Genomic DNA, 24,572 nt, shown 5'->3' on the forward strand with positions numbered 1-24,572 from the left:
AATGAAAAACTTCTCCTCCATAATATTTCTCCCTTCAAACTCGACACTCGAAGATAACGCAACTGACCTCAGACCAACGGAGTCTTCGCCGACCGGCTCCCTCCTCTTCTTCTTGCTGGGCTCGCTGGTCTTGAAACCCTCCGGAAACCAGAGTTGACCGTGTTCACGGCGGCGTTTACGGGACGCGACCATTCCCACGGCGACAAAGGCCAGCAGTGCCAGTCCTGCCAGAACCACGTAGACTGGATAGAGCTCTATAGGCGGCAGTCCATCAATCTTACCTGCCACAGAAAGCACAGTTGACATGTCAAGCCCACATAAGAGACAAGAATGTGTTCCTCATGCAACAATGAGGCACAAATTGCTCGCAATAGGCAGACAAGCTACGGCAAGGCACACGTTCGTAGTAATCAGAATTGCTAACTGCTTCTCATCAAAAAGAAGGAGCTGGCAAATAAGAAAAGGAGGAGAACAGAAAAAAGAGAAAAGAAAGAACACCTCCTCTCCCCTTTCTCAGCCCAGGGTACCAGGAGACAACTTTACCAGTTCTTCTTTAAGGGAAAAAAAGGGAGGGATTAATGAACTTCAAATTACCGCGCACACTTTAAGCTGTAAAGACGAAGGATTTATTAGGATTTTCGAGATAACAAAGACTCCCAACTTCTAGCACACTCCCGATCAATTTTTCTCCTCTCTTTTTTCATGCTCTCTCCACTAACGATTTTGAAATGATAAACTCTGCTCACCTAAACCCTCGGAGATGCATTAAGTCCTGGTAAATTCAACAAGGTTAAGGTTGCAGCAGCCCCCATCATTTTAGATTCAAACCAGAAATATGTGTGTATGTGAGAGTGTCTTGTTGGGCCAAATGAGTTGACATGATTTGCATCAATTAACAATTTTTGGTGCCTGAAGCCAGCGGATCTGCCCTCAGACTACCGCATTGATTGTTTAGTCTGTCTAATGCACAAAGAACATTTGCTTCATTGTTATAAGGAAGAAACGTACAAACTTCAAAGTGATCCCTGTAATCCGCTGTAGGAGGTGGTGGGGTTAAAGGTTGGGGAGGGGGGGTTGGTGCTGAATATATTGATTAAGATGGGAGGCCTAGTCTTGATTAAGGGCATTATGGGAAGACGTGAGGCACACGACAATGCTCGTGCCAAACACTCACTTGTGACAGCCTCGATGTCGTAAGGCATTTTCAGATTGCCGCTGGAAGCCAGGGCTCCGAGGAAAGCCGCCACGTCGTTTGCGCTCTGGAAGCATTCGGAGGTTTGTTGGTAACATTGGCGGTTGTCAATCTCTAGATATACCACCGAGCTGATGGAAATCAAAAGCGTGATTTTTATTGATTTTTATTATAATACATTCTTAAAGCATACGAGGCCTCGACTGTCACATACGTACCCTTTGATCTGCATCTCGTCCAGTTCTCTGCGTTTTCTCCCTCCTTCCACCACTATATTGTAAATGCTGCTTTTTACAGAGCTCAAGACATTGCTGGAAGCATCATTCCAGCCATCTAGTGATCGTTTGATGTTGTGCTTTCTCAGCTCCTGCTCATTGCCGTAATAAGGGTAGATCATTTCCTCTCCCTTGCTGTCACGCCGGAAAACGATATTGGTGTGGAGGACTCGGCTGAGCTCCCGCAGAAATCCAAAGGAGTTGTTTCGAAGCTGGTCGGGCAAAATGTGGACCACCACAACTAGGAGTCCAGAAGCTAACTTCTCAGGTATGTTGCTGGCACAGTCCAGTCCGTCCCATTCACACTCTGCGTTATTGCAGCCCTGGTCACAGTGGCCATCTGCATAGTGGTCTTTGCAATACTGGTCATAGAGTGGACTGTGAAAGAGGAGAGCAGAGTTTAGAAATAGCATTCATTCTCGAAAACAGCTAAAAACCTCCTCATTTTGGTTTTACAAGATTTCTAAATGGTCTTAATAGCTGGATCTTGGTCAAGATACCATCTAACAAAAATACACCAGAGTGATTTAAGACCAAGGACAAGTTGCATAAACAGCCATTGTGTATGGAGAACTAGTTTGACCAACTAGCATTTAGCTAAAAGATAATCACATAGTTTTGATTTTCATCCTCAAATGGTGTATGATTGAGATACTATTACAGTTTTTATTAATATTATACATTAGAATTTATTTTTATATTTTCCATTTTTGTTTTAGTTCAAATTTTAGTAATTTTTTAGGGCATTTGTTATTTTCTTTAAATATGCCTGGCTATTTTATTTTCATTTATTTTAGTACATCAAATAAAAAAAATGAGGAAGGTTGCCTTAAGTAAAATAAAAATATATAATTAACTATTTCAGTAAAAAAAATATATATATATTTTAAGTAATGACATTTTTTATAGTTTTAGTTTGTATTTAGTAGTCAGTTTAACAGGTGGATTTCATCAATAACAATGTTGAAGAAACTGTTGCATTCTCAATTATAATTAGCTAAAAGCTAATTACATATTTTACTACAAAATACTGACTTGAGTCAAATAATTTTCACTCAGAAATTCTCTAGCTGTCAAAATAATAATAGAAATTTTAAATTCTTAAATAAATGGGTAAGACTGGATTTTAATAAAACCAGAAATTTAGGGGGAAAAAATAATTTAAGAGATTCTAGCGAAAACAGAGCTGAGTTTCAATAGAAAATGTTGCATAACTTTAAGATTTTTTATTTTTTTTTCATGACTTTCAGGTCTGCTAAAGAGAAATTGCTTCCTAAAGCTTCCTGATAATTTATCTTAAAGTCGGCATGAAACAGAAGTAGCGATTGTCTTTTTTTCTCTAGTGTGATGTCTATCTGAGTGAAACGGCATCTGAAATGAGAGGGCGGGACTTGATTTCGTCCTTCGAGAATCGATTGGATCATTAGATGACTTTGCGCGTCCTCCATATTCATAAAAAAAATAGTTTGTGATGTCCTAAGAATAATGTTGTGGTGATATCCTTTCAATTTTTAAGGGTAGTGTACTCCCCCCTGGCTCATGTCAGCACTGGTCAATGCATTTATTTCTATAAAGTTAAGCATCAGCAGCTTTTCCCCTGTCGTTTATCCCAGAGTTTACCCCTTACGTCACTAGCTCCGCCCTTGTGCCATTACTCGTGAGCGGATAAATTATGTATAATAAACACTACAGTATTCCATTTAAAAATAAGAATTTTCCATTTTGATTTCATGCCGACTTTAAGCATGATCATTTTAGCTTAAAACTGTTAGCTGTGATTACAAATGTATAACTTGTACCTTTCCCTGAAAATTCTCAAATAGCACTCACTTGCACTGGCCCTCCAGTCTCTGGCAGTCAAATCCGTCATAGAGGCATCCAGCGTTGTGACACTGTTCATCACACTTCCCGTTATTAAAATAGCGCCAGCACTGCAGCGCATCCGAACAGTTCTGCCACGGGTCATTGAAGTTCAGCGAGCAGTCCCCTCCATCCCAGTCACAGGCGTAATTATTACATGCACTGTCACAGATCTTATTGGCTTTCTTGTTCTCACACTCTGCTATCTCACATCTCACTGGCACTTTTGGAGCAGGTGTGATATCTCGAGCAGGGCCACCTGGGAAGCTGAAGTCCAGGATGTGGCAGAAGAGGCCATTGAAGCCGGTAGGACAGATGCAGTGGTAGTATGGGGCCTCTGAGATATACTCACACGTGCCTCCGTTGTAGCATGGATTGGTGGTGCAGTGACCCTCAGTGGGATACTGGCACTCAGGACCACTGAAGGCAGGGGTGCACAGGCATTTGGGGCTCTTGTGACCAGAAACACATGTACCGCCATTTTTACAGTGGAGACTCCCACAGGCGTGAGCATCATACTCGCAGGTTGAGCCTGTAAAACCCTAAATGAGACATGCACAAGTTGTAAAATGTCAGTATCATAGTATACTGATTTTATTATAGAAAATCTATACAGCACCGTTCCAAAGCTATCTTAAAAGTTTTTTTAATGTAATATTGTGAAATATTATTACAATTTAAAATAACTGTTTGTATTTGAATGTATTTTAAAATGTAATTTATTCCAGTGATGGCAAAGCTGAATTTTCAGCAGCCTTTACTCCAGTCTTCAGTGTCACATGATCCTTCAGAAATCACTCTAATATGCTGATTTGCTGCTCAAGAAATGTTTCTTATTATCGCCAATGTTGAAAACAGCCTAATATTTGTGGAAAACATAACTTTTTCAGGGTAGAAATAACATAAAAAATACAATTTTTGAAACAGACATTTTTGTACAATGAAAAAGTTTATTTCCTTTATTTTGATCAATTTAGTGTGTCCTTGCTGAATACAAGTATTAATCTACCGTGTTAGTATGAGCATTTTTAGAAAACTACATTTTTTTATAAAACATTTATTTTTTTATCTAATATATATATATATATATATATATATATATAAAATATTAGATACAAATAAATGTTTATTTATTATTAAAATTTATATATTTTTAGAAACTTTAAAAAAAAATCATAATAGAACATGTGTGGCCTTGTAACTGAAATGGAAAAACTAAGGATTAAGATAATTGTTTTAAATGATAAATTATTTATTCATATTAGTTATAATTAGTGCTGTCAAGCAATTAATCGCGATTAATCACATCAAAAATATATGCTTTTGTTTACATAATATATGTGTATACTGTATATATTTATTAAGTATATATAAATACACACACATGCATGTATATATTTTAGAAAAATACGTTACGTTTATATATTAAATATATTTATATATGATATAATTTATGTGAATATAAATATATAAACGTAAATACATGTAAATATTTTCAAAATATACAGCATACTGTATGTGTGTGTCTTTATATGTACATAAATATACACAGTCGAATATATATATATATATATATATATATATATATATATATATATATATATATATATATATATATATATTTGGGGACGGGGGGCAAATATATTAACAAGAGTCAAGTCAGACATTCGACAGTCATAATTGCTGATATTAACACACAGGGAAACTGTGTAAAGGATGCCTCGCAGATACAAACGGGGTAAATAATGTTTTATGTTTTGATTAAAAGATAGTTAACATTAAACGGCAGTGAAACCCTAAGAATTCACAACATTTTTTACAATAGTGCACTCATTATAACGTTATGTGTATGACAGTAGTTATTAATGTTCTGCATTTCTGTTTTGAGCTGCGCGCGCTGAAGATGACGAGTGACGCATTTGATAGCAGATTTTTAATCAATTGGATTTAACTCATCATTTATTTCATATAGAATTCGCTTCGTTATTTATACAACATAACGTTAATAATACGACTTATCTGCACAAAATGCTCAGAATGCACAACGTGTCTGTGCGGCTCTGAATGAACAGTGGACATGTTCGTCACGCAACAACGTGAAGAACACGGCAACTAAACTAAAAATACACAGCGTTTTATTATAATGGTGTTCTCGTTATATTATAATGGTATGTATATGTGTCACGTGTTGGTTTCAGTTTAGTTTCTGTTAGTCCTTATTTGGTCAGTTTCCTGTCATTAGTTAATCATCGTTTTATTCCATTCACCTGTTTTGTATTAATCGTCTTGTTTGCTCCTTTGTTTCCGTTTTCTTTATAAGCATTCAGTTTGGTGATTATGTTTGTCCAGTCTTAAAGTAAACTAACGTTATATCATTTGGTATCCTTTGTTGGAAACGTTTATTCTCTGTTCTTCATTAAATCTTCAATTCGTCGAATTCCCGAGTTCTGTGTTCCCTCAGAGAGACGTTACGTTACAATATGACAGTCTGAGTCATAGTTATTAATATTCTGCATTGTTGTTTGTCCTGCTCACGCTGCGCGCTGAAGAGATAATCACCATAGTACTACAATGAAGTGCTTTACTGCAGCGCAACTCAACCAAATGCATCTTATACAAGATAAATAATATATACACGATATATATAAACCGGCTGAAATGTTTTTAAATCACTTGTACCCTACCTGATTGTAAAAATCCAGTTCTATGTGAAATCAGACATTTGAGCACCCCCAGAGAGCCAAAATGGCATGATAATAATACCCCACAAATATTCGACTCTGAGATTGGTAGTCGTATCAGGCTCCTCCTATAGAATCTTCGACTATTCGGGGTCACCCCTAATATAATTTATAATTCATTTTGCTACATTTAAGGATTTTTGCCACATTTATGTTTATGAAGACCATGGCTAAATGTATCAGAGAATTTGACTAACCGGTGGACATTTGCAGATGAAGCCATGAGGAGTGTTACTAGCCACAGCACAGGTGCCTCCATTACGGCAAGGTTTCCCCTTACAGCCATCAAACACTTTGTCACAGCGCTGACCTGGAGTGGCCCACAAACAAGGTTATTATGTGATCAGAATGTAGCGTTACTCTTAAAATCAAAGCAAACTGGTCCAGTAGCCTGTGCTGTACCTGTGTATCCTGTGCGACACTCGCAGCGGTAGTTGTTCGTGAGCTGGATGCAGCTGTGTGTGCCACGGGGGTCACAAGGGTTGGACAAGCATTCATTGACATCGCCCTCACAGCGTTCCCCTACATATCCGGCCAGGCAGATGCAGTGGTACCCTCCCACATGGTCCACACAGCGGCCCTGGTTAAAGCATTTGGGCTCCTGGGTGATGGGGTCGGTGAAGGGTGTGCAGTCGTCAATGTTGATCTCGCAGTGCACACCTGAGAGGGAAGCGGAGAGGAAAGGTCTTATAAAAGCCACCCTTATTGCAGAGAAGTAATATAGGCTCTGTTCCAAAAGAGCTGCCTTGCTTGAATACTGCCTACATAGACAGCTGTCCTCTAAGGCAGATTCACTGATTTGGAATGAAGAAAAATGGCTTAAATAAAATACAATAGTTGGGTTACTTTAAAATCAGAATAAATATCCTTTCATTTTTTCCCATAGTGGAATGAACAATAACTTAATAATAAACCTTTAAAAACTGAGCTATGAGGATGTTAATCCATGATTTGTGCTTTTGTTGTAGCTATCTGCATGCATTATTTCAACTTATTTTTTTATTTAAACATGTTTAACAGTGGGGGGGTTTTTTGTCTGTCATTCATGGTGCTTCGTGGGATTGAAGCTCTTATTGCACATTCTTGCACCTTTTTTCCCCCTAATATGTGAACAGTTATTTGCTTCAGTCATGGCTTGTAATGTTGTGATTCATCCTGTGGCTGGTTTGTTTGGTTTATGACGTTTAACTATTTAACTAAGACTTTTTTTTTAATCCCTATGGGAAAAATATTTCCAGAACCAAGGCCACTGAAAAAGCACTCTATTGTCTATAATAGAGATGGATGTTAGCATGTTACAAAGCTAACAGATACTCTAAACATAAAAATACAGAGAAAACATAAACATCTCTGTTTTAATTAGATTCATTGTAGAATTCATGATTAATTACATGAGAAATGTGTCTATATAATATGAATTATATAAATGAAATATAATTATATTATATAATATAAATATAAATTAGCCTATAATATGAAGATAATGAAATGTAACTAAAATTACTTTACATAAAATTACATTTTTCTAAATTTAAAAGTTAAAATTAAAAATAAAGTTAAAATGAAGTCAATTAAAATCAATATATTTTGACATTTCTCTCATGCTTCCATTATGCCTTAAAATCACAGAGATACAGACAAAGAGAAAGTTAAATTTAATACAACTGGGTAAATGAACACACTGAAAGTTTCTGTCCATTTTATAAAATAAAAGTTAATCTATGAGCTGTAATTAAGCATGACTACATCAATCAGAGAGAAACGTCTAAGCCTGCTGGTAACAGTTAAGACCTAATTAATGAAGTGTGGAATGGGCAAAAAGAGCAAAACAGTGGAGGAAGTGATAGCTGACCTTGTGTTCCCCGAGGACAGGAGCATTTGTAGGTATTGATCAGGTCGATGCATGTGCCTCCGTTCTGGCAGGGCTGAGACAGACACTCATTGATCTCATCAGAGCAGTTCACTCCATGATAACCTGGCACGCACTTCAAGAAACGAGAGAAGGAGCGAGGCAAATTAATGCCAAACATAAAACAAGCCTGTTTCTGTTTACTTGGCGGTTTCATCCTTCTTTGCCAAACAAGCAATTCTTTCACAAAGAAGGGAGATTTAGCAGGCATTAACCTAAAGTGTCTTCTTCTACAGTCACTTCTGTCCCTAACCACCTAGGTTTTCTTGACTTACTTCACAGGAATAGCCGCCCAGGTAGTCGGTGCAGGTTGCTCCATTCTGGCAAGGATTGGGAATGCATTCATCCACCTGCTCCTCACAGTAGCTGCCTGTGTATCCGGCCTGACAGTGACAATAGTGGGTGTTTCCAGCATCCAGACACTGGCCAGAGTTACGACACAGCCGGGCCACCTCTACACCTAAAAGTGGAAGAAGCAAACATCACAGCAGATTTGTGAAACACTGAACAGCCCTAGCAGAAATGTGTGGTAATCGGCAAACATTTTTTAGGCACATACATACAAAAAAACCTACCTTGTTGTTTGGCGGCCACCTCGCATGAAACGCTGGGGATGTCGCAGTATAAACCAGTCCAGCCTGTCTGACACTGGCAGCTGTATCTAGTGCCACTCTGTCTGCAGATACCTCCATTCTTACAGGGAGATGGCTTACACCAGTTCACCAGCTCCTGCAAGACAAGAATTCATCCCGTGTTCACATTTTAACTTATGCATCCATGAGTTCAAATCTGTTGAAGTCATAATAAATATTTCATTTTATTTTACTGTATTTGACAAAGTGCTGACATGAATTAGGGATAGATCGCAATTAATTTATTTTTAAATGAATTAAATTAATTCAATTATACTACTTAAAACAAGTGAAAAATATAAATATATATTAAAAATGATATATTATAAAATAAAATAAAACATAAAAAATATTCAAAACACAGTTTGGCTCATAGCTTTTAATTGTTTAACAAAGTCTAACAAAATCTCAATGGCAAAAATACTTCTGGAACTAAGGGTCCTGAAAAAGTGGATAGGCTAAATTATATTATGCTTTCTATTGACTATAACAGTGTTTGATGTTAGTTTGTTGCTAAGCTAACAATGTGATACTCTAAGTGGGTTGCACCAACAAGGATTAAATTAAGCAAAGTTTAGAGCTAGGATTTGTTGATCTGGGTTTTATTTTAAATCGAGTTGTGTAGCACCACTTAATTTTAAATTTAGATGAACAAATCAGGGATTAGAATTCTAACCTGCGATTAAAACCTCCATCTACGATTAATTTTCTCCGCCATGATGGATTCGTCATGTAATTAATCAGCAACAATGTTAATATTCCTTGTCCTCTGTCTCTGACATAAGTTGCTTTTGTCGATAAAGGAAATAAACTTAAGGAAATAAAAGACGGTTGATCAAACAGCTGATCAAGCAAGCAATAACTTTGAGGCAGTGCATGGGGATTTCATAATCTAGGAAATATGTATTTATTGTATCAATTAATGGAGTATAGCTCATGACAAAACAACTGAGATGAGAGAAAATAACTGGCATGATTCATGAAATGACTACCTCTGTTCGTGACAGCGGCGCCCCGTCCGTTTGATCGCCGTCCAGCACGCATGAGGAGCGGCCGTGAGAAACGAGAGGCGCGGCTGCGATCCTGTCTTCTTTTTTTTGTCATATGCCGCGATGCACCGTGATAAGTGACAGATTCACAATCCGGACTCGATAGCAGACGCGAGTTCACTACAGGCTGCCACGACCTTCACAATCTGCGGGCTCAGTTCGCTTTAATTTTCATTTTTATTTATAATAAACACCTCTCTTAGAACTGACACCCACTGTTTCTGTCTTTGTTCAATCAGCCACATACTGTAACTGTAAGTGCAATTTATTGTATTTAAACCTCCTCACCTGTAAATTTAAAGTTAATCCTTAATTGAGATTTAAATCTGAGTTTAAAGTTATGGAGCAACAGGATTAAAGTTAATCTATCCTAAATATAAAATAAATCCAGGTTCCAAATGATGGTTTAAATGTAAACCTGCTTATTTTTAAACAAGGTTTAAAGTTTGGTGCAACAGAATTATTAGATAAACCTTGATTTAATCTAGATTTAAAGGGGACCTATTATGCTCCTTTTTACAAGATGTAAAATAAGTCTCTGATATCCCCAGAGTGTGTATGTGAAGTTTTAGCTCAAAATATCCAACAGATATTTTTTTTATAGCTTGTTAAAATTGCCACTTTTAGGGTATGAGCCCAAACGCGCTGATTTTGAGTATGTTGCTTTAATGCAAATGAGCTGTTGCTCCTGGAGGGCGGAGCTTCAAGAGCTCAAGCTGCTGCATTAGCAGTGCTAGCCTTTGCAAATAAACATTCCACGATTAGTACAAGCCGGTTATCTTTACAGAAAACATACTCTGTTTCAAAGTCAGTCATCTCATTATTGTGTATAATAAATTCACGTTTATGAATTACACAGACGGGAGCACGGCGGGATAATAATAACAACATAGCTGGTCTCATGGTGCATGGCATGTTATCACAAACTTTATAAGACCCACTCATGATTATGAGCTCAACAAACTCAAGCGATCGACTCACATTGCTTTCATATGCAACTTTTAACTACCACATTCCTATTCATGATCATTCATGAAGACAGCACCAGTGTAAACAGACAATGGTAGCTTTAGCATCATTGGCCTTACAGAGTGCCAAGAAACTCTTTCAGAAAGGCAATTTGAAAACAAACGCGTGACACTTACTTTGTCTGGAGCTGACGTTCGAGGATGAAGCATTGGTATTGATCCCTACACGTTTTGAAGACTTTACCGATTTTTTTCTGGGACATTTCCTTAGACAATGAAACTTAACCACAGTGTCCTCAGCGGCTCAGAAGTAGGGAGTCTATGGAGACTCCTATCTTTGTTAGTGCATCCCAAAACACAACACTTGAAAAGCCTCTTTGGCGCTGACATTGTATATCTCCAGCAGCTACAGCAAGTAATGGCGGAGGTGGACTGCAGCTTCTCGCTCAGGGCTGTGTCTATGCTTGTCGGACAGCGTCACTAATGGACGGGACTTTTTCCCCTTGGTGACGTGAACAGAGGGAGAATCTGAAACAGCTTGTTCTGAGAGACTGTTTATGACTTTTTTAGATTATAAATAAATGAGTGGGTGGATTTTTACCATTATAGGCTGGATGTTTTCACACACCGCAGCCACACAACTGTGTTCAAACAGATAATGATTTGTATTTCTATAAAAGTGATTTTTGCATAATAGGTCCCCTTTAAGCTTAATCCTTGTTGGTGCAACCCACCCTAAGTATAAAAATACAGAGAAACAAAAAAAATATTTTCTAATTAGACTGGTTTTAGAAAATGGGAGAAATTGGAAATAAAGGAAATGTGTCTATATGATTAAAATTAAATATTAAAATTACAATTGAATTTTCATGCATTTTATTTATAAATGTTACTAGTATAATTAGTTTAATATAAAGAAACTCTACATATATTTATATTGACATTTCTCTCACATCAAGAGTGCTTCTTTGATGCCTTAAAATCATAGAGCTACAAACATTGTGAAACTGTAAAATATAACACTGTTCCTATCCATTTTCTAAATTAAATGTTGATGTGAATTAGGGACAGATCAATATATAAAGTAATAAGCCTACATTTTTATATTATTGGCATCGACTACTTAAAAGAAGTGGAATTAATAGAAGTGTATTCAAAAAAATGTTAGTATATATCTTTTAGAGAATATTGTGATAACTAAATATTCATTTAATTTTAGAACTTTTCAGCAAATTTTAGAATTATACTACAGAATCAACAAAGGAAACACTATATGCTATGAATGTATGAAGGATGCATACTAAGTTTTGTCCATGTCACACATGCTGTCTAAATCTTTGATTTGTTACCTGGCAGTTAAGGCCATGGTATCCCTGTGGGCAGGTGCACTTGTATGTGCCGTAGCTGTCCTGACAGGTGCCTCCATTCAGGCAGGGTCTGGAGTTGCACTCGTTGATGTCATGCTGGCAGTAGTTTCCAGTGAACCCCATTGGGCACAGGCAAGTGAAACTGTTGATGCCATCCACACATGTGCCGCCATTAAAACAAGAGCTGTTTGAAAAAAATAATTATGATTATCAGTCTTATTTACTACATTCATTTAACATCATGTAGTTTTTAAGTAATACATAAAGGTGTGTGATGACTCTCAGGTTGCATTGTCCTTTGTTTACCAGAGGGGGCACTAATGGACAACAGAGGAGCTTTTTTGTGATCCACTTTATCATGAAGCAGATCAGTTGACTGAAAAGACTAGAAGGTAACACTTTAGCATAGGGACCAATTCTCACTATTAACTAGCTGCTTATTGGCAAGTCTCTTATGCTTACAAATACTAAATTTAATAAAAAATACAGTGAAATAGTAGTATTGTGAAATATTATTACAATTTCAAATAACTGTTTTCTATTTTAAAATGTAATTTATTCATGTGACAGCAAAACTCCAGTCTCTTTTGAACAGTAGTGTATCTACAAACATAATTTGTAAGTATTTTATATTTGTGTAAACAGCATGTTTGCTTGCACCTCTATCGTTGTGCAGAAATGGTATATAGGGTTTGAATTTTTAGGTTAGGCAATTGTTTTGTGGTACATATCTGTTACTGTTTCATTGATATGTGCTTGTCTTGTTGCCTCTTGATTGTTCAATTCAATTCAGTTCAATTCAGTTCAAGTTTATTTGTATAGCACTTTTCATGATACAAATCGTTGCAACAGTTTTCTGCTGCAGCCAAAATAGTGACTTGTTGGCAAAGGTCACTATTTACACTTAAGAACTGATACAAATAAGAGTGCAGTTATTACCTCTCAGTACAGTCAGGTGTGTTGTTCTCACAGTGAATCCCACTGAATCCAGGCGGACAGGTACAGGTGTAACTGTTCACACAATCCGTGCAGTTCGCACCGTTTTTACATGGGTTACTGTCACATTCATTAATGTCCTCCTCACATCTGCTCCCCCGGAATCCTGGTAGGCAGGTGCAAGTGAAGGCATTCACAGCGTCTTTGCAGAAGCCACCGTTACTGCAAGGGTCTACAGGAAAAGGACGGGGGTTAGACATCAAGGCAAGATCAACTAGACTGAAATAAGGCTGAAATGGGCCACTCACTGGGCTTGCAGTCGTCAATGTCTGTCTCACAGTTGCGGCCTGTGTAGCCAGATTTGCAACTGCATTTGTAGTTGCCAATAGAGTTTTGACAGATGGCGTCATTTCGACAAGGGTTTTTGACACATTCGTTGATATCCACCTCGCACGTTTGGCCTACAATTGAGGGAGAGCACAAAATATGAATATAGTTATGCATAATATTGAGGCTAAGGCAGAATTTCTTGTTAGTTTTGTGAATTTTGTACCTTGCCATCCTTCAGGACACACACAAGAGAAGCTCTCGTAGTCTTCGGACTCCTTACACACGCCTCCATTCTTACAGGGTTTAGGGCTACACGGGGCCAACAGGGTATCACAGTTCTCACCTGGAAGATAAAATATATTAAAAAACCTGAAAAATTAGAAAAACTTTGGCATTTCAGCCTGTGTTTTGCATTTAAGATTTTCTTAAGAGACATTCTTCCTCTATGGAGGCCTAAATTTAGAAGGTGACACTATGTTTCAGTACAGGTTCTGTACCAATTCCTCTTTTCTCTGTTGGAGATTAGACTGTCAGTCCTAGCAAAGCAAAGCACATTTGGCCTATCTGTTTCCACGACGGCCGGCCCCTGCAGGAAGCCAGCAGGTTTTCCTGCCATTGTCTGGCCATTTGCGTTTCTGTGAGAGAGGAAGCAGGGCAAACAGGAAACATGACAGGCTACTGTTCCCACCCTGGTACGACTAGATTTTTGTTATTCTTGATATAACGCAGTGTGGATTTTTCCAAAAAGATAGTCACTGGGAATTAATATGATTTCTGTTCCAGAGGCAGAACATCATTATCTGTTTTGTCAAATAACACATTGAGAGGAAAGAATGTGTCGTCTGTTGAAAACATTTTCCTGTATTGTCAATAGAGATACTTGTAGGGCTCTTGAGGGGCCACTATGAACAGTCTGAGACTAGATTGATGGAGGAGGGTCTGTTGTTCCTGACTTTGAAATTGTAATACAAACTACTCATAATTTAAAGTGGTTTACGTATAGTAAAACTAGCTAAATCTAACAAAAAGTAGGTTAATAGCCGCACTAAAGCTATTTAAAGACCCCATCAAAAAGGTTAAAAAAAAAAGTTTAGTTTGGTTTTTCAGGCTTTTAATTTCAACTTTCCATTTTTACGGCAAGAAAAAGGTGGATTAAAAAAATTCAGAAAGTTTTCTTCATAAAAATGCACTAAAAATACTGAAATATCATTTGGCACTTTCAGCGTAGCTGAAAATTTGTTTAATAAAAGTCTTCTAGAATAAGAATCCTTCCTTTAATTAGCGAATCATTGTTCATGTTTATGTCTTTAACTAAAGGGTATTGGCTATTTACAAGAAATAGCCCATCACAACTTCCTGTTTCAATAGGAAATACATCAACACATGAAAGAAAGCTAATTGTCAATGTCATCATGGTTTTAAAAAAAAATTAAAAACTTACTCAAAAAGCTCTTTTTTCCAGAAGGATCTTTTTTTTCGGTCACTTCTTAAAATAGTTTACATCAGGCATTTTTTAAAGATTTCTGTCACTCAAATCCCTTTGAAGTAAAATGTATACTTGTATTCCACCCCGAGATTTTTATTTAATATTTCAATAATTCAATAATAACACATTTGCATGTTCACAGCTCTCTGATGTAAACTGATAAAATACAGGTAAACTAATAAAAAAATTAATAAATAATAAAAATAATAAAACTAATCAAATAAAATAACTTTTTAAAAAAAATATTATATTATTATATTTATTATATATATATATAATATATAAAGTTTTTTTTTTCTTTTGATTTATTTAATTATTAGTGTTTCATCAACTCCCAAACTCTTGAAGTTGGTTTAAACAGCTAAACAGTCACATACTACATGCTGGTGAAAAATATCACAATCCACAAATAACAATCTCAAAATGTCAGGAATAAAGCTAAACTCATACCAGTGTAAGGCAGCAAGCAGTTGCATTTGTATCCAGCCACGTCATCAATACAGGTTCCTTGATTCAAGCAAGGGTTGGAGGCGCATTCATTGATATTTGTTTGGCAGTTGGGACCTATAATCAAATGTTAGAAAGACACGGTGTGTTTGAGTAGGGTTCAAAAGGGCATACCACATACTTTCAGTACATTTGCAGAATGAATGATACGAACCGCTGAAGCCAGCGCGGCATGTGCAGACGTAGCCACTGGTCATGTCCTTACAGGTGCCTCCATTCATACAGGGGTTGGACTCACACTCATTGTTATTGATGTCACAGTTGACACCACTCCAGCCAGAGTCACAAATGCAGTTATATCTGTAAGAAACGAGATCTGTTTTATATGGTTTCTGGCTGGTCCTAGCTGGTCTAGATGGGCCTGCTGAACAAAACATCAGATCTTAACCTGAATTGAGCTGGTTTGTTGGTCTGCAATGTGCCAAGACCAGCCAGATCAGACCAGCCAGGTTGAACCCAATATGCTTGATCATCTTGATCATGATGCAAAAACCAATTTTAAACTGGTATTGGTACTTGGTTTTTCCAGCAGGGTGAAATAATTTATCTTTATATTATCTTCAGAAATCATTCTAATATGCAGATTGTTTTCAAGTTTTTCAATTCAATTCAAGTTTATTTGTATAACGCTTTTCACGATGCAAATTGCTGCAAAGCAGCCTTAGTTTCTACATTATATTTAGGGGTAGGTTATTAGTGGTGACTATGGCAGAAATGTACAGTAAGAATCATGCAGTTAGTTACAAATTACACGTAATCAAACAGACGGTGAACACTATTAACTGCAATGATTATATGTTGCGATTAAACTTTGCGATTAAGCAAAATTATTAAGCAAAAAGATTTGCTGCTTAAGAAACGTCTTATAATTATCAATGTTCAAAGCAGAGATTCTTTGATAAATAAAGTTCAAAAGAACAGCATTTATTCAAAATAGAGATGTTTTGTAACATTATAAATGTAAAAACAAAAAATACTTTACAATTTTGATCAATTTAATGCATCCTTGACAAAAGTATTAATTTCTTAATACTTTTGTATTAAGTATTAATTTCAGAAATCTTTCTGTCCCCAAACTTTTCATATGGCAGTGTATGTGTGTAAATAATACACACCCATTGACTTTGTCTTCACAGTGTCCATGGATACAGGGGTTGCTAAGGCATTCGTTGAGCTGTGATTGGCAGGTAGTGTCATGATACCCCTCTTTGCACAGACATGTAAACCCATTGACTCCATCAACGCAGGTTCCACCATTGTGACAGGGGTTGATGGCACATTCATCAATGTTGATGTTACACATTTTCCCTACAAAAAACAAGACAGAATTAGGAAAAAGAGTGTCACATGTCATATGGTAGTCAAAATAACTTCTGAATCTGCATTAATTTAGCCGTTCCTTGTTTGTCTTGAAATCCTAGGCTTAAGGCCTAGCTTTTAGACTCCACTTCAAGCAGCACCACTATTCACTGAACGCAATGCCAGCATAAAGGCAGAGGTTTCATTTGTCACTTGTCTTTAAAGCACCGGCCAAATTCCCCCTTTTAAAAGATCGACTTTCACAAATCTTTTGCAAATCTTTTCTCCTTTCAAACTCCCAGATGTCCTGGAGATCTCTGGCTGAATGAGGGAGCGGGTTGGCTTGCGTGTCTGCTAGGCAAGCAGGGGATTGGGCGAGACTGTAAGCCAACACCACGGCCCAGGCCGAATGTGTGCTCGCTGGCCAGCTGTCTCTCCCCACCCTGCTTTGTTGCTTGTCTCACCTGCTGAACTCTTTGTTGACTCCCCATCTCTTCTACACTGCTAAAGACCTGGGCTCAGTATACCACCTAGACTGCCTTGATAAACCACAAACGCAGTGGCTTTTCCAAAGCTCTAATGACCTAGTGGAGCATGTTTCATTTAAGTATCAACTTTGTCTCAGATGTCTCGATTAAAAATCTCAAAAATAAGACTTGCTGACATGCAGTAAGTGTTACGCAGTAAATGTGGTTAGCTTAGTCTTGGAAAATAATATGTTGGAGTTCATATTGAAATGTTATCTTGGCAAATCAAAGCACAGTTTGAGACATTGTTAAGATTTCTTCTGAAATTCTAGAGAAGAAAAAAAATTGAGAACAAATAACTTTAACAAACCTCTCTATTTGACTTTTCATTTGCTAACCTATGGAAGACTTCATGCTAGACCACACATCCACTCCCCATAGGCAGCCAACCTGACAATTTTGTTTATAGAGTCTAGGGAATTACTCAGGACACCTATTTTAGTGGCAAAACCAGTTAAGCGCAATACCCGCCCCACTGGTCATGTCAGTCATGGTGTTTATAGTATAGAGTTGGTAGCACATCCTGATAGACAGCATGACTGTCCCGATCGGATCCATATGTGACTTTTCTGAACTCTAACCTGAATCCATAAATTCTGAGCTTTTCTTGACAGGTGACTGAGCTGATCAATAAAAATAGCTGTGGGGTGGCGTTTGTGATTAACTGATTTTAAAAAATAGACACAATTGTTGTACATTGTTGTATATAAGAAAATTGTTTTTTCTAATTTTTTTCCCTCTGTTAGTAGTAAAAACGAACATCAGAACTAGCAGTTTTACATATATATCTCTTTATTAAATTGAAAAGTAAAAGATCTACTGTGTACTTGTAATCGATAGCTATTTAGGTAGAAAAACCCACATACACAGAACACACACACAAAAAAAATATCAATGAATAATGATGCAAATTTCAGTCTGTTTTTCACACATATTATGGTTCTTTTATATTTTATAGACCTTTTTGAAGCTTGACAGCTCATGGAAACTATTAACTGTTGTTGTATGGAAAAGATATTTGTAAAGATTTTTCTGTTGATTGGAACTTCTTAATTATTGCCCTGATGGTGGAAATGGGAATTTTCACTGTTCTAGCTCTTTTCTTAAAACCACTTTCTAATTTGTGAAGCTCAATTATCTTTTGCTGCACATCAGAAATATATTCTTTGGTTTTTCTCATTGTGATGGATGATTAATTTGGAATTTGGACTTTTTTTCCCTCCTATTTATATTTCTGTGAAACAGGAAACCATGGCTGGATAATTTGATCATATTTACCAAGAGTTCCAACAATTCTGACCACGTGTGTATGAGGAACACAATCTAAGACCACTTACCTGTGTATCCCGGTTCACAGGCACACTCGTAACCATTTATCTTGTCAATGCATCTTCCAAAATCGCAGGGATTGCTTTGACAGTCGTCTAGGTTAACTTCACAGTTAGCACCTGTTAACACAAAATCAAACTTAGAATAGAGCTTTTGACAAGCAGGAGTTTTGACCATTACAGTATAAGTGGCACCTGAGGTTCCTTTAGGGCAGATGCATAAGTAGGCATTCTCACGGTCCTGGCAGGTGCCTCCATTTTGGCATGGTTGACTGAGACACTCATTAATGTTGATCTCACACAGACGGCCCGTAAAACCAGCACGGCACATACAGGTGAAGGACGCCAGACCGTCTTTACAAGTGCCGTAGTGACACGGGTTGGATAGACACTCATCTACATCTGTTTCACAATGCTGCCCTGTGTATCCTAAAAAGGAAAACAGATTAATTTATTATATTTATTATGACACACATTTCCTCACATTTAGGCCCTGGAATTTCCATGTTTTTCCATGACTCAGAAAGAAATTTATAGCCAAATATTTTAGTTTTATGTATTTTTTAAAAGCTGAAACAAGCAGACGGCATCTTCATACCTTCAGCGCACTGGCAGGTGTACATGTTGGGCCCATCGATACACTTGGCCCCATTTTTACAGGGGGTGCTAGCGCATTCATCGATGTCGAATTGGCACTGACTGCCCGAGAATCCTGAGAGGGAGACGAGAGGAAAGGGGAGGGGTTCAATACAAAGATTCCTCTGGTTTGCACCCGCTTCATTCCTCCACACTCGTCTATACAACATGGCCAGCATTCATTAATACCCGGCTGCAAGATTTCGCCCTCTCTCTCAGGTTTTCAAACTGCTTTTCATCCAACCATCACAGTGAGAGGGGGAGAAGGGTGTAAAATGGCGGTAAAAACCTTCCAAGGCCTCCTGACCAAGGGCACCAGACAAAGAGGAACTGTCTATTCAGTGGCACGCCAAGCCATGCCGGTTGCCTCCTTTGTCCCGTAGAAGTTTTCCATCACAATGTGCATTCTCCCATCCAGCCTTTGCCCCCCTCTCTGAGTCTGTCTCACCAAAAGAGCCCCACGCAACCCCTGACCTCATGCTATTCAGCAACCCCATCACTCAGGAACCCCCAACATTTGTGCTTTCTCCCTCAGTTATTTTAATCCCTCGCTAAAGACGTCTGCTGTTCAAATATACAGTCTGAACACATTAAGGGCTACAAATCCATCAGTGTGGAGATTTATGGTACATTTATCATAGTTGAAGCAACAATAAAACAAAATTGTTGGTATGCAGTTCTTAATGTGCTGTGTGTTAGTCTTCGTAGACTACATTCAGACTCTGTGGCATTCTGGTCTCTAGATGTGGATTTAGTGTCCTTTTTATCATCAAGTCTGATCACTTAGAATCTTAATTACACATCTTGTATTATTATAGAGATATTCCTGATAACAAATTCCTAACTTGCTTATGCCATTCCCTGAGACCACCTGGCATCGGTAATCAAGGAGTGTCCCATGCATCTTCAGAACTCTAAAATGCCACATTTTAAAAAGCTCCCATTGTGGTTGCTATGGATTCAGTGTGTACACTACTGAAAAGGATCCCTGAGCCGCATGCTGAAAAGGAGCTCTGATTTCCATCTGAAACAGTGAAGGGGCCTAGCATCCACTTCTTCAGCTTACTATCTCCCAAAACTCCTTTACACCACTCTTGGGGGTCCCCGTAGGCCCCTCTCCTTACACAACCTCATCATGCCTAATATTGTACCTCCACTCTACTCTCCTTCATTTATGCATGAATTCCTCTGCATCCTAATTGTGCTGTTTTTCAACAAGAAGAGCCTTTCACAAACCTACATTTTCAATAAAATTAGTTTCACGTCATCGGAACTGGACAAAGGATCAAAGTAGGGCCAAAAAGTATCCTTACAATAAAAAATGTTTAGATGTCTACTAATAAACATTTTAATATGTAGTCATTAAACATTTAAATTTAAATAATGATTACACATTAAAATATATTTGGAATTTCTAAACTAATACTTCTCAGGTTAAAATGAGCTAATTCAATTTTGAAATTATTTAAATAAATTTCTTAATTTAAATTGTCTAAATATTTATTTAAATATTATTTAACAGAAATATTTGCGCACTAGAAAAAATATTATTTTGGTTAAAAAACACTAATAATACCGTAAGCAGATTTTTACTGTGCATAAATGATATGCATCATCTTACTCAAGCAAAAACTGTCTGAAATTGTAACTTTCCAGAAGCTTTCATATGGATTATTTGAAGCATTTTAGCTGGGGCTGTGTAAGCCTTCCTCAGGGCAGGGATTAGTGTTCTCCACTGTGTTCTGTCCTGGGAGGTGATTGACCCCTGCACGCTCACCTGTGGGGCACTCGCATTGGTAGTTGTTGATCTTGTCGATGCACTTCCCATTGTTGAGGCAGGGCATGCTGGCGCACTCATCAGTATTGATCTGACAGAAGTCTCCCTTGTACCCTGCCAATTAACACAGGGGAGTAAGCTCCAGACTTAGCAAGAGAATTCAGCATGTCTTAACAATGCTATTAGTGCTTCTTTTGTGTGCAATAAACAAAATATATTAACTGCATGTAGTCAAGCATCAGTATCATCAGTGTTACTACCAAAAGAAGCAATTTATTGGATCACAGGTTGGTCATGTGAGGTAATGACATCACCAGTGTGGGGGAAATATATAGAGAGCATTTAAACCAAATGCTGCAGATCTTTTGGTTACCTGGCATACAGATGCAATGGAAGCCTCCGATTTGATCCAAACAGGTAGCGTCATTCTGGCATGGGTTGGACATGCATTCGTTTATGTCCAGTTCACATCGAGCTCCCACATATCCCTGCAGACATTTACACTGGAAGGAACCTTTTGTGTTTATACACTTTCCAGCATGTTCGCAAGGGTTTGCACCTAAAAGGGGACAAAAACACCCTTTAAACATTTACAATTAAAATATTCTATTGTAATAGCTACATTTAAAAACATGACTAGTGTGCTTATCAAGCACCATCAGTAATGTTCATGTATACAATTCAATGCAGTCATTCCTTACCCAGCGAACATTCGTCAACGTCTTGGTCACAGGCTGGGCCAACGTAACCCAGAGGACAGGTACAGATGGCCTTGCCGTTGACTGGATTGGTGTCACAGTTGGAGCCTTTCTGGCATGGGTTACTAATGCAAGCATCATCCAGGTGACACAGCAAACCTAAAACACAGAGACACACAATGAGAATTAGATTGTGCAGGAATTTATGAGATTAAACCTTAGTGAACATCTCCTTTTTAAACAGTACGGCAGATTTTATAGACCCTATAAAAACAAAAAATGTCTTAGTTCATAGTTATTAACTTTATATAATCTATGTGCAAGTGTACTTCTAAAAATGAATACATTTTAGCACATTAAAAGAACAAGCAAATTAATATGTGCCATCCCAACTTTCTGCTCTAGTAGAAAATTGAGAAAATTTTCTTCAGTGGATTTGCTCAAAACTCACAAAAAAAAAAACTAATGCTCAAATAACAGAATGAGTGCCTCAAACCATGATGCATATGATTCATAAGAGAAAAAAAAAAGATGCACACCTGTGCGTCCATGAGGGCATTCACAGAGGAAGGAGGCCACCCGATCATGGCATGTGGCTCCTGCGTGGCAGGCTGCATCTGCGCAATCATCGATGTTTTCGCTGCAGTCGTCCCCTGTCCAGCCATTTACACACACACAGTTGTATCCACCCTGTGTATTTAAGCATGTACCACCATTCTGGCAGGAATTGGGCATCAAATCACACTCGTTGACGTCTTCGGTACAGAACTGACCTGAGGAATTAATATATATAGGCATTAATTTCACCACATTCATTTTCCAGACACAGATGAAATGCCAAAAAGACTTTACTTACTGAAGTCTAGTTAGTCTTACTGATTCAAAAAAAACCTCTTTGTATCTGTGAGTGAAATGTGGGGTTTGAGTAGGTAGTTGGTACCTGTCCACTCTGGCTTGCACTGGCAGTTATAGGTGTTCACTCCATCCACACAGGTTCCTCCATTAAGGCAACGATGGTCTGGACAGTCATCAATGTTCTCTTCACAGTTCTGACCACTGAAGCCTGAAAAGAACAATTAATTTTTTTTTTTAAAGTCTACTTTCAAGAGTCAGAACTGACAAGATTGTTCACATACCCATTTCAGACACTGTCTGTTCAAGGTTACACTCCTAAAAACTGAAGTATATACAATATTATTCAAAAGTTTGGGGTCATTTTTATTTATTTATTTTAAGAAATGAATACTTTTGTTCAGGAAGAACATATTAAATTGATCAAAAGTGACAGTAAAGACTTTTACATTTTCACAAAAGATTTATATTTAAAATAAATGCAGTTCCTTAGAACTTTCTATACGAATCTATTAAAGAATACTGAAATAAATGTCTCACAGTCCCCAAAAACATTAAGCAGCACAACTGTTGATAACACTGATAATATAAAAGCACCAAAAGAGCATAATAGAATGATTTCTGAAGGATCATGTGACACTGAAGACTGGAGTAATGATCTGAAAATGCACATTTTTAAATATACTGAAATAGAAAACATAAACATATCCTGTATCTTTTGAGCAGAATGAAATAAAAACAATCAGCACATAACCCATAATATCAAATTTTCTAGACATAGTTAAATATTTGAGCAACTGTTTGCTGACAGAATTCATGTTTCTTCACAAAGAAGTAAATATTTATATCCGATTGCACAGCACAGATCCTTTAACATAAACATGCAAATTCATTTATTTCCCAGTATAAACAGAGGGATAAAATAATTTGAAAACAGTCGTTACTTTTGTTGCGGTCAACAGTCTTCCTTTTCTGAGAAGACTGGCAAGTACCAGGATTCTGTTAGAGGCACCAACGACAACAACTCAACTGACTCTAACCACAATTTCCTACAATTTAACACCAAAAAGTGCAGTTATGGTATATTTCATAACTGATCACAACATGTACTATGAATTCTTCCTTCCAAGCCCATGACTGCACGGAATACAAGAGAAAGAAATAACTTTAGTGATGCCTCCTCAATACTGAGGTTTAGGTTATGTTGTCTGGCGTGATATGAGATCCACTTGGGTCAAAAGAATAGTGATGGGAGGCGAACACACACACACACACACACACACACGCATTCTCATTCTCCTAACACCGACTCTAACCCAGGGACACCAGCATAAGGATGTTGTCGTTCAGACATTTCCTCATGATAAGCACAAATATTTTCCTGCCAGCCTGTTAACACACACACATGCAGACAGAGCTGCAGTGGGAGCGCAGATACTATGACTAGGCCAGGTTTAAATGAGGCTGTGAGAAGGGCATTCTGGGAGAGGTAGCCTATCCCATGTTCCAAAGTTGTGGGAAACACTGATACTGCATTGTTATTACAAACTCACTGAGCTCATCTGAAATCTCTACATTCGGTGTTGACCCGGATAGAAGGCCGATATCATTTGTCTTACTGCTGGAACCGATGTCGTCAACAGGACACTTGTGAGTCAAAATAAGCTGAGTGGATTTCCTCTGAGTGATCAAAGTTAAGAGGCTGCCATCGATCCATCATTTAATGAACTAATGTCAGTTAAAGCCCTCTTCATGATTAAAAAGATTCATAGACCCCATAATCATGAGGGGTATTTAAGACAAGTCTTTGAATGTTAGCATGCTAAACAGCTCTTAAGCCAGGAAAGGGTATATGTCAGAACAAGTCAGCAAAGTACATAATCACATTAGCTTCAGACCTAGGCAATATATCAAATATCCACATATTCATGGTGATTTAGCTGGCTAAATTATGCCAACATTGTGAATATTGTGTTGATTTGAACGTTATTCATGACTACTTTTTGTCTCGATCCAAACCGTTTTAGATATGGTAGGTTTTATTCATTTCCAAAGATCAGTTCAATCTGTCCATTTCAACCAATCAATCTATGAAACTATGTATTTGTGATTTTCTGTATAATTCTGTAATTGTATTATATTGCCAGATATTTTAGTGCTTAGTTCTACGTGTTATATATATATAAATTGTTTTAAAATGAGT

At 37.5% G+C, this 24,572-nt stretch overlaps 1 protein-coding gene across 1 annotated transcript in view; it reads right to left on the minus strand.

Annotated features, from left to right (window-relative positions):
• notch1b (notch receptor 1b) overlaps positions 1–24,572 on the minus strand; it is a 49,094-nt gene that overhangs the window by 6,280 nt on the left and 18,242 nt on the right. The window contains exons 5-28 of the mRNA XM_079419768.1: positions 22,458–22,580; positions 22,057–22,290; positions 21,521–21,676; positions 21,193–21,378; positions 20,820–20,933; positions 19,005–19,118; positions 18,602–18,835; positions 18,416–18,526; positions 16,368–16,560; positions 15,407–15,552; positions 15,196–15,309; positions 13,483–13,602; positions 13,238–13,390; positions 12,933–13,161; positions 11,976–12,177; positions 8,553–8,706; positions 8,253–8,437; positions 7,921–8,053; positions 6,471–6,728; positions 6,266–6,378; positions 3,298–3,869; positions 1,411–1,845; positions 1,175–1,323; positions 68–281 (exon numbers count right to left, since the gene is read on the minus strand). Of these exons, the coding sequence (XP_079275894.1) occupies positions 68–281; positions 1,175–1,323; positions 1,411–1,845; positions 3,298–3,869; positions 6,266–6,378; positions 6,471–6,728; positions 7,921–8,053; positions 8,253–8,437; positions 8,553–8,706; positions 11,976–12,177; positions 12,933–13,161; positions 13,238–13,390; positions 13,483–13,602; positions 15,196–15,309; positions 15,407–15,552; positions 16,368–16,560; positions 18,416–18,526; positions 18,602–18,835; positions 19,005–19,118; positions 20,820–20,933; positions 21,193–21,378; positions 21,521–21,676; positions 22,057–22,290; positions 22,458–22,580 (4,642 nt within the window). The remainder of the gene's footprint in view (positions 1–67; positions 282–1,174; positions 1,324–1,410; positions 1,846–3,297; positions 3,870–6,265; positions 6,379–6,470; positions 6,729–7,920; positions 8,054–8,252; positions 8,438–8,552; positions 8,707–11,975; positions 12,178–12,932; positions 13,162–13,237; positions 13,391–13,482; positions 13,603–15,195; positions 15,310–15,406; positions 15,553–16,367; positions 16,561–18,415; positions 18,527–18,601; positions 18,836–19,004; positions 19,119–20,819; positions 20,934–21,192; positions 21,379–21,520; positions 21,677–22,056; positions 22,291–22,457; positions 22,581–24,572) is intronic.

Source organism: Barbus barbus (genome assembly GCF_936440315.1).
Source record: "Barbus barbus genome assembly, chromosome: 6".
Taxonomy (NCBI): domain Eukaryota; kingdom Metazoa; phylum Chordata; class Actinopteri; order Cypriniformes; family Cyprinidae; genus Barbus; species Barbus barbus.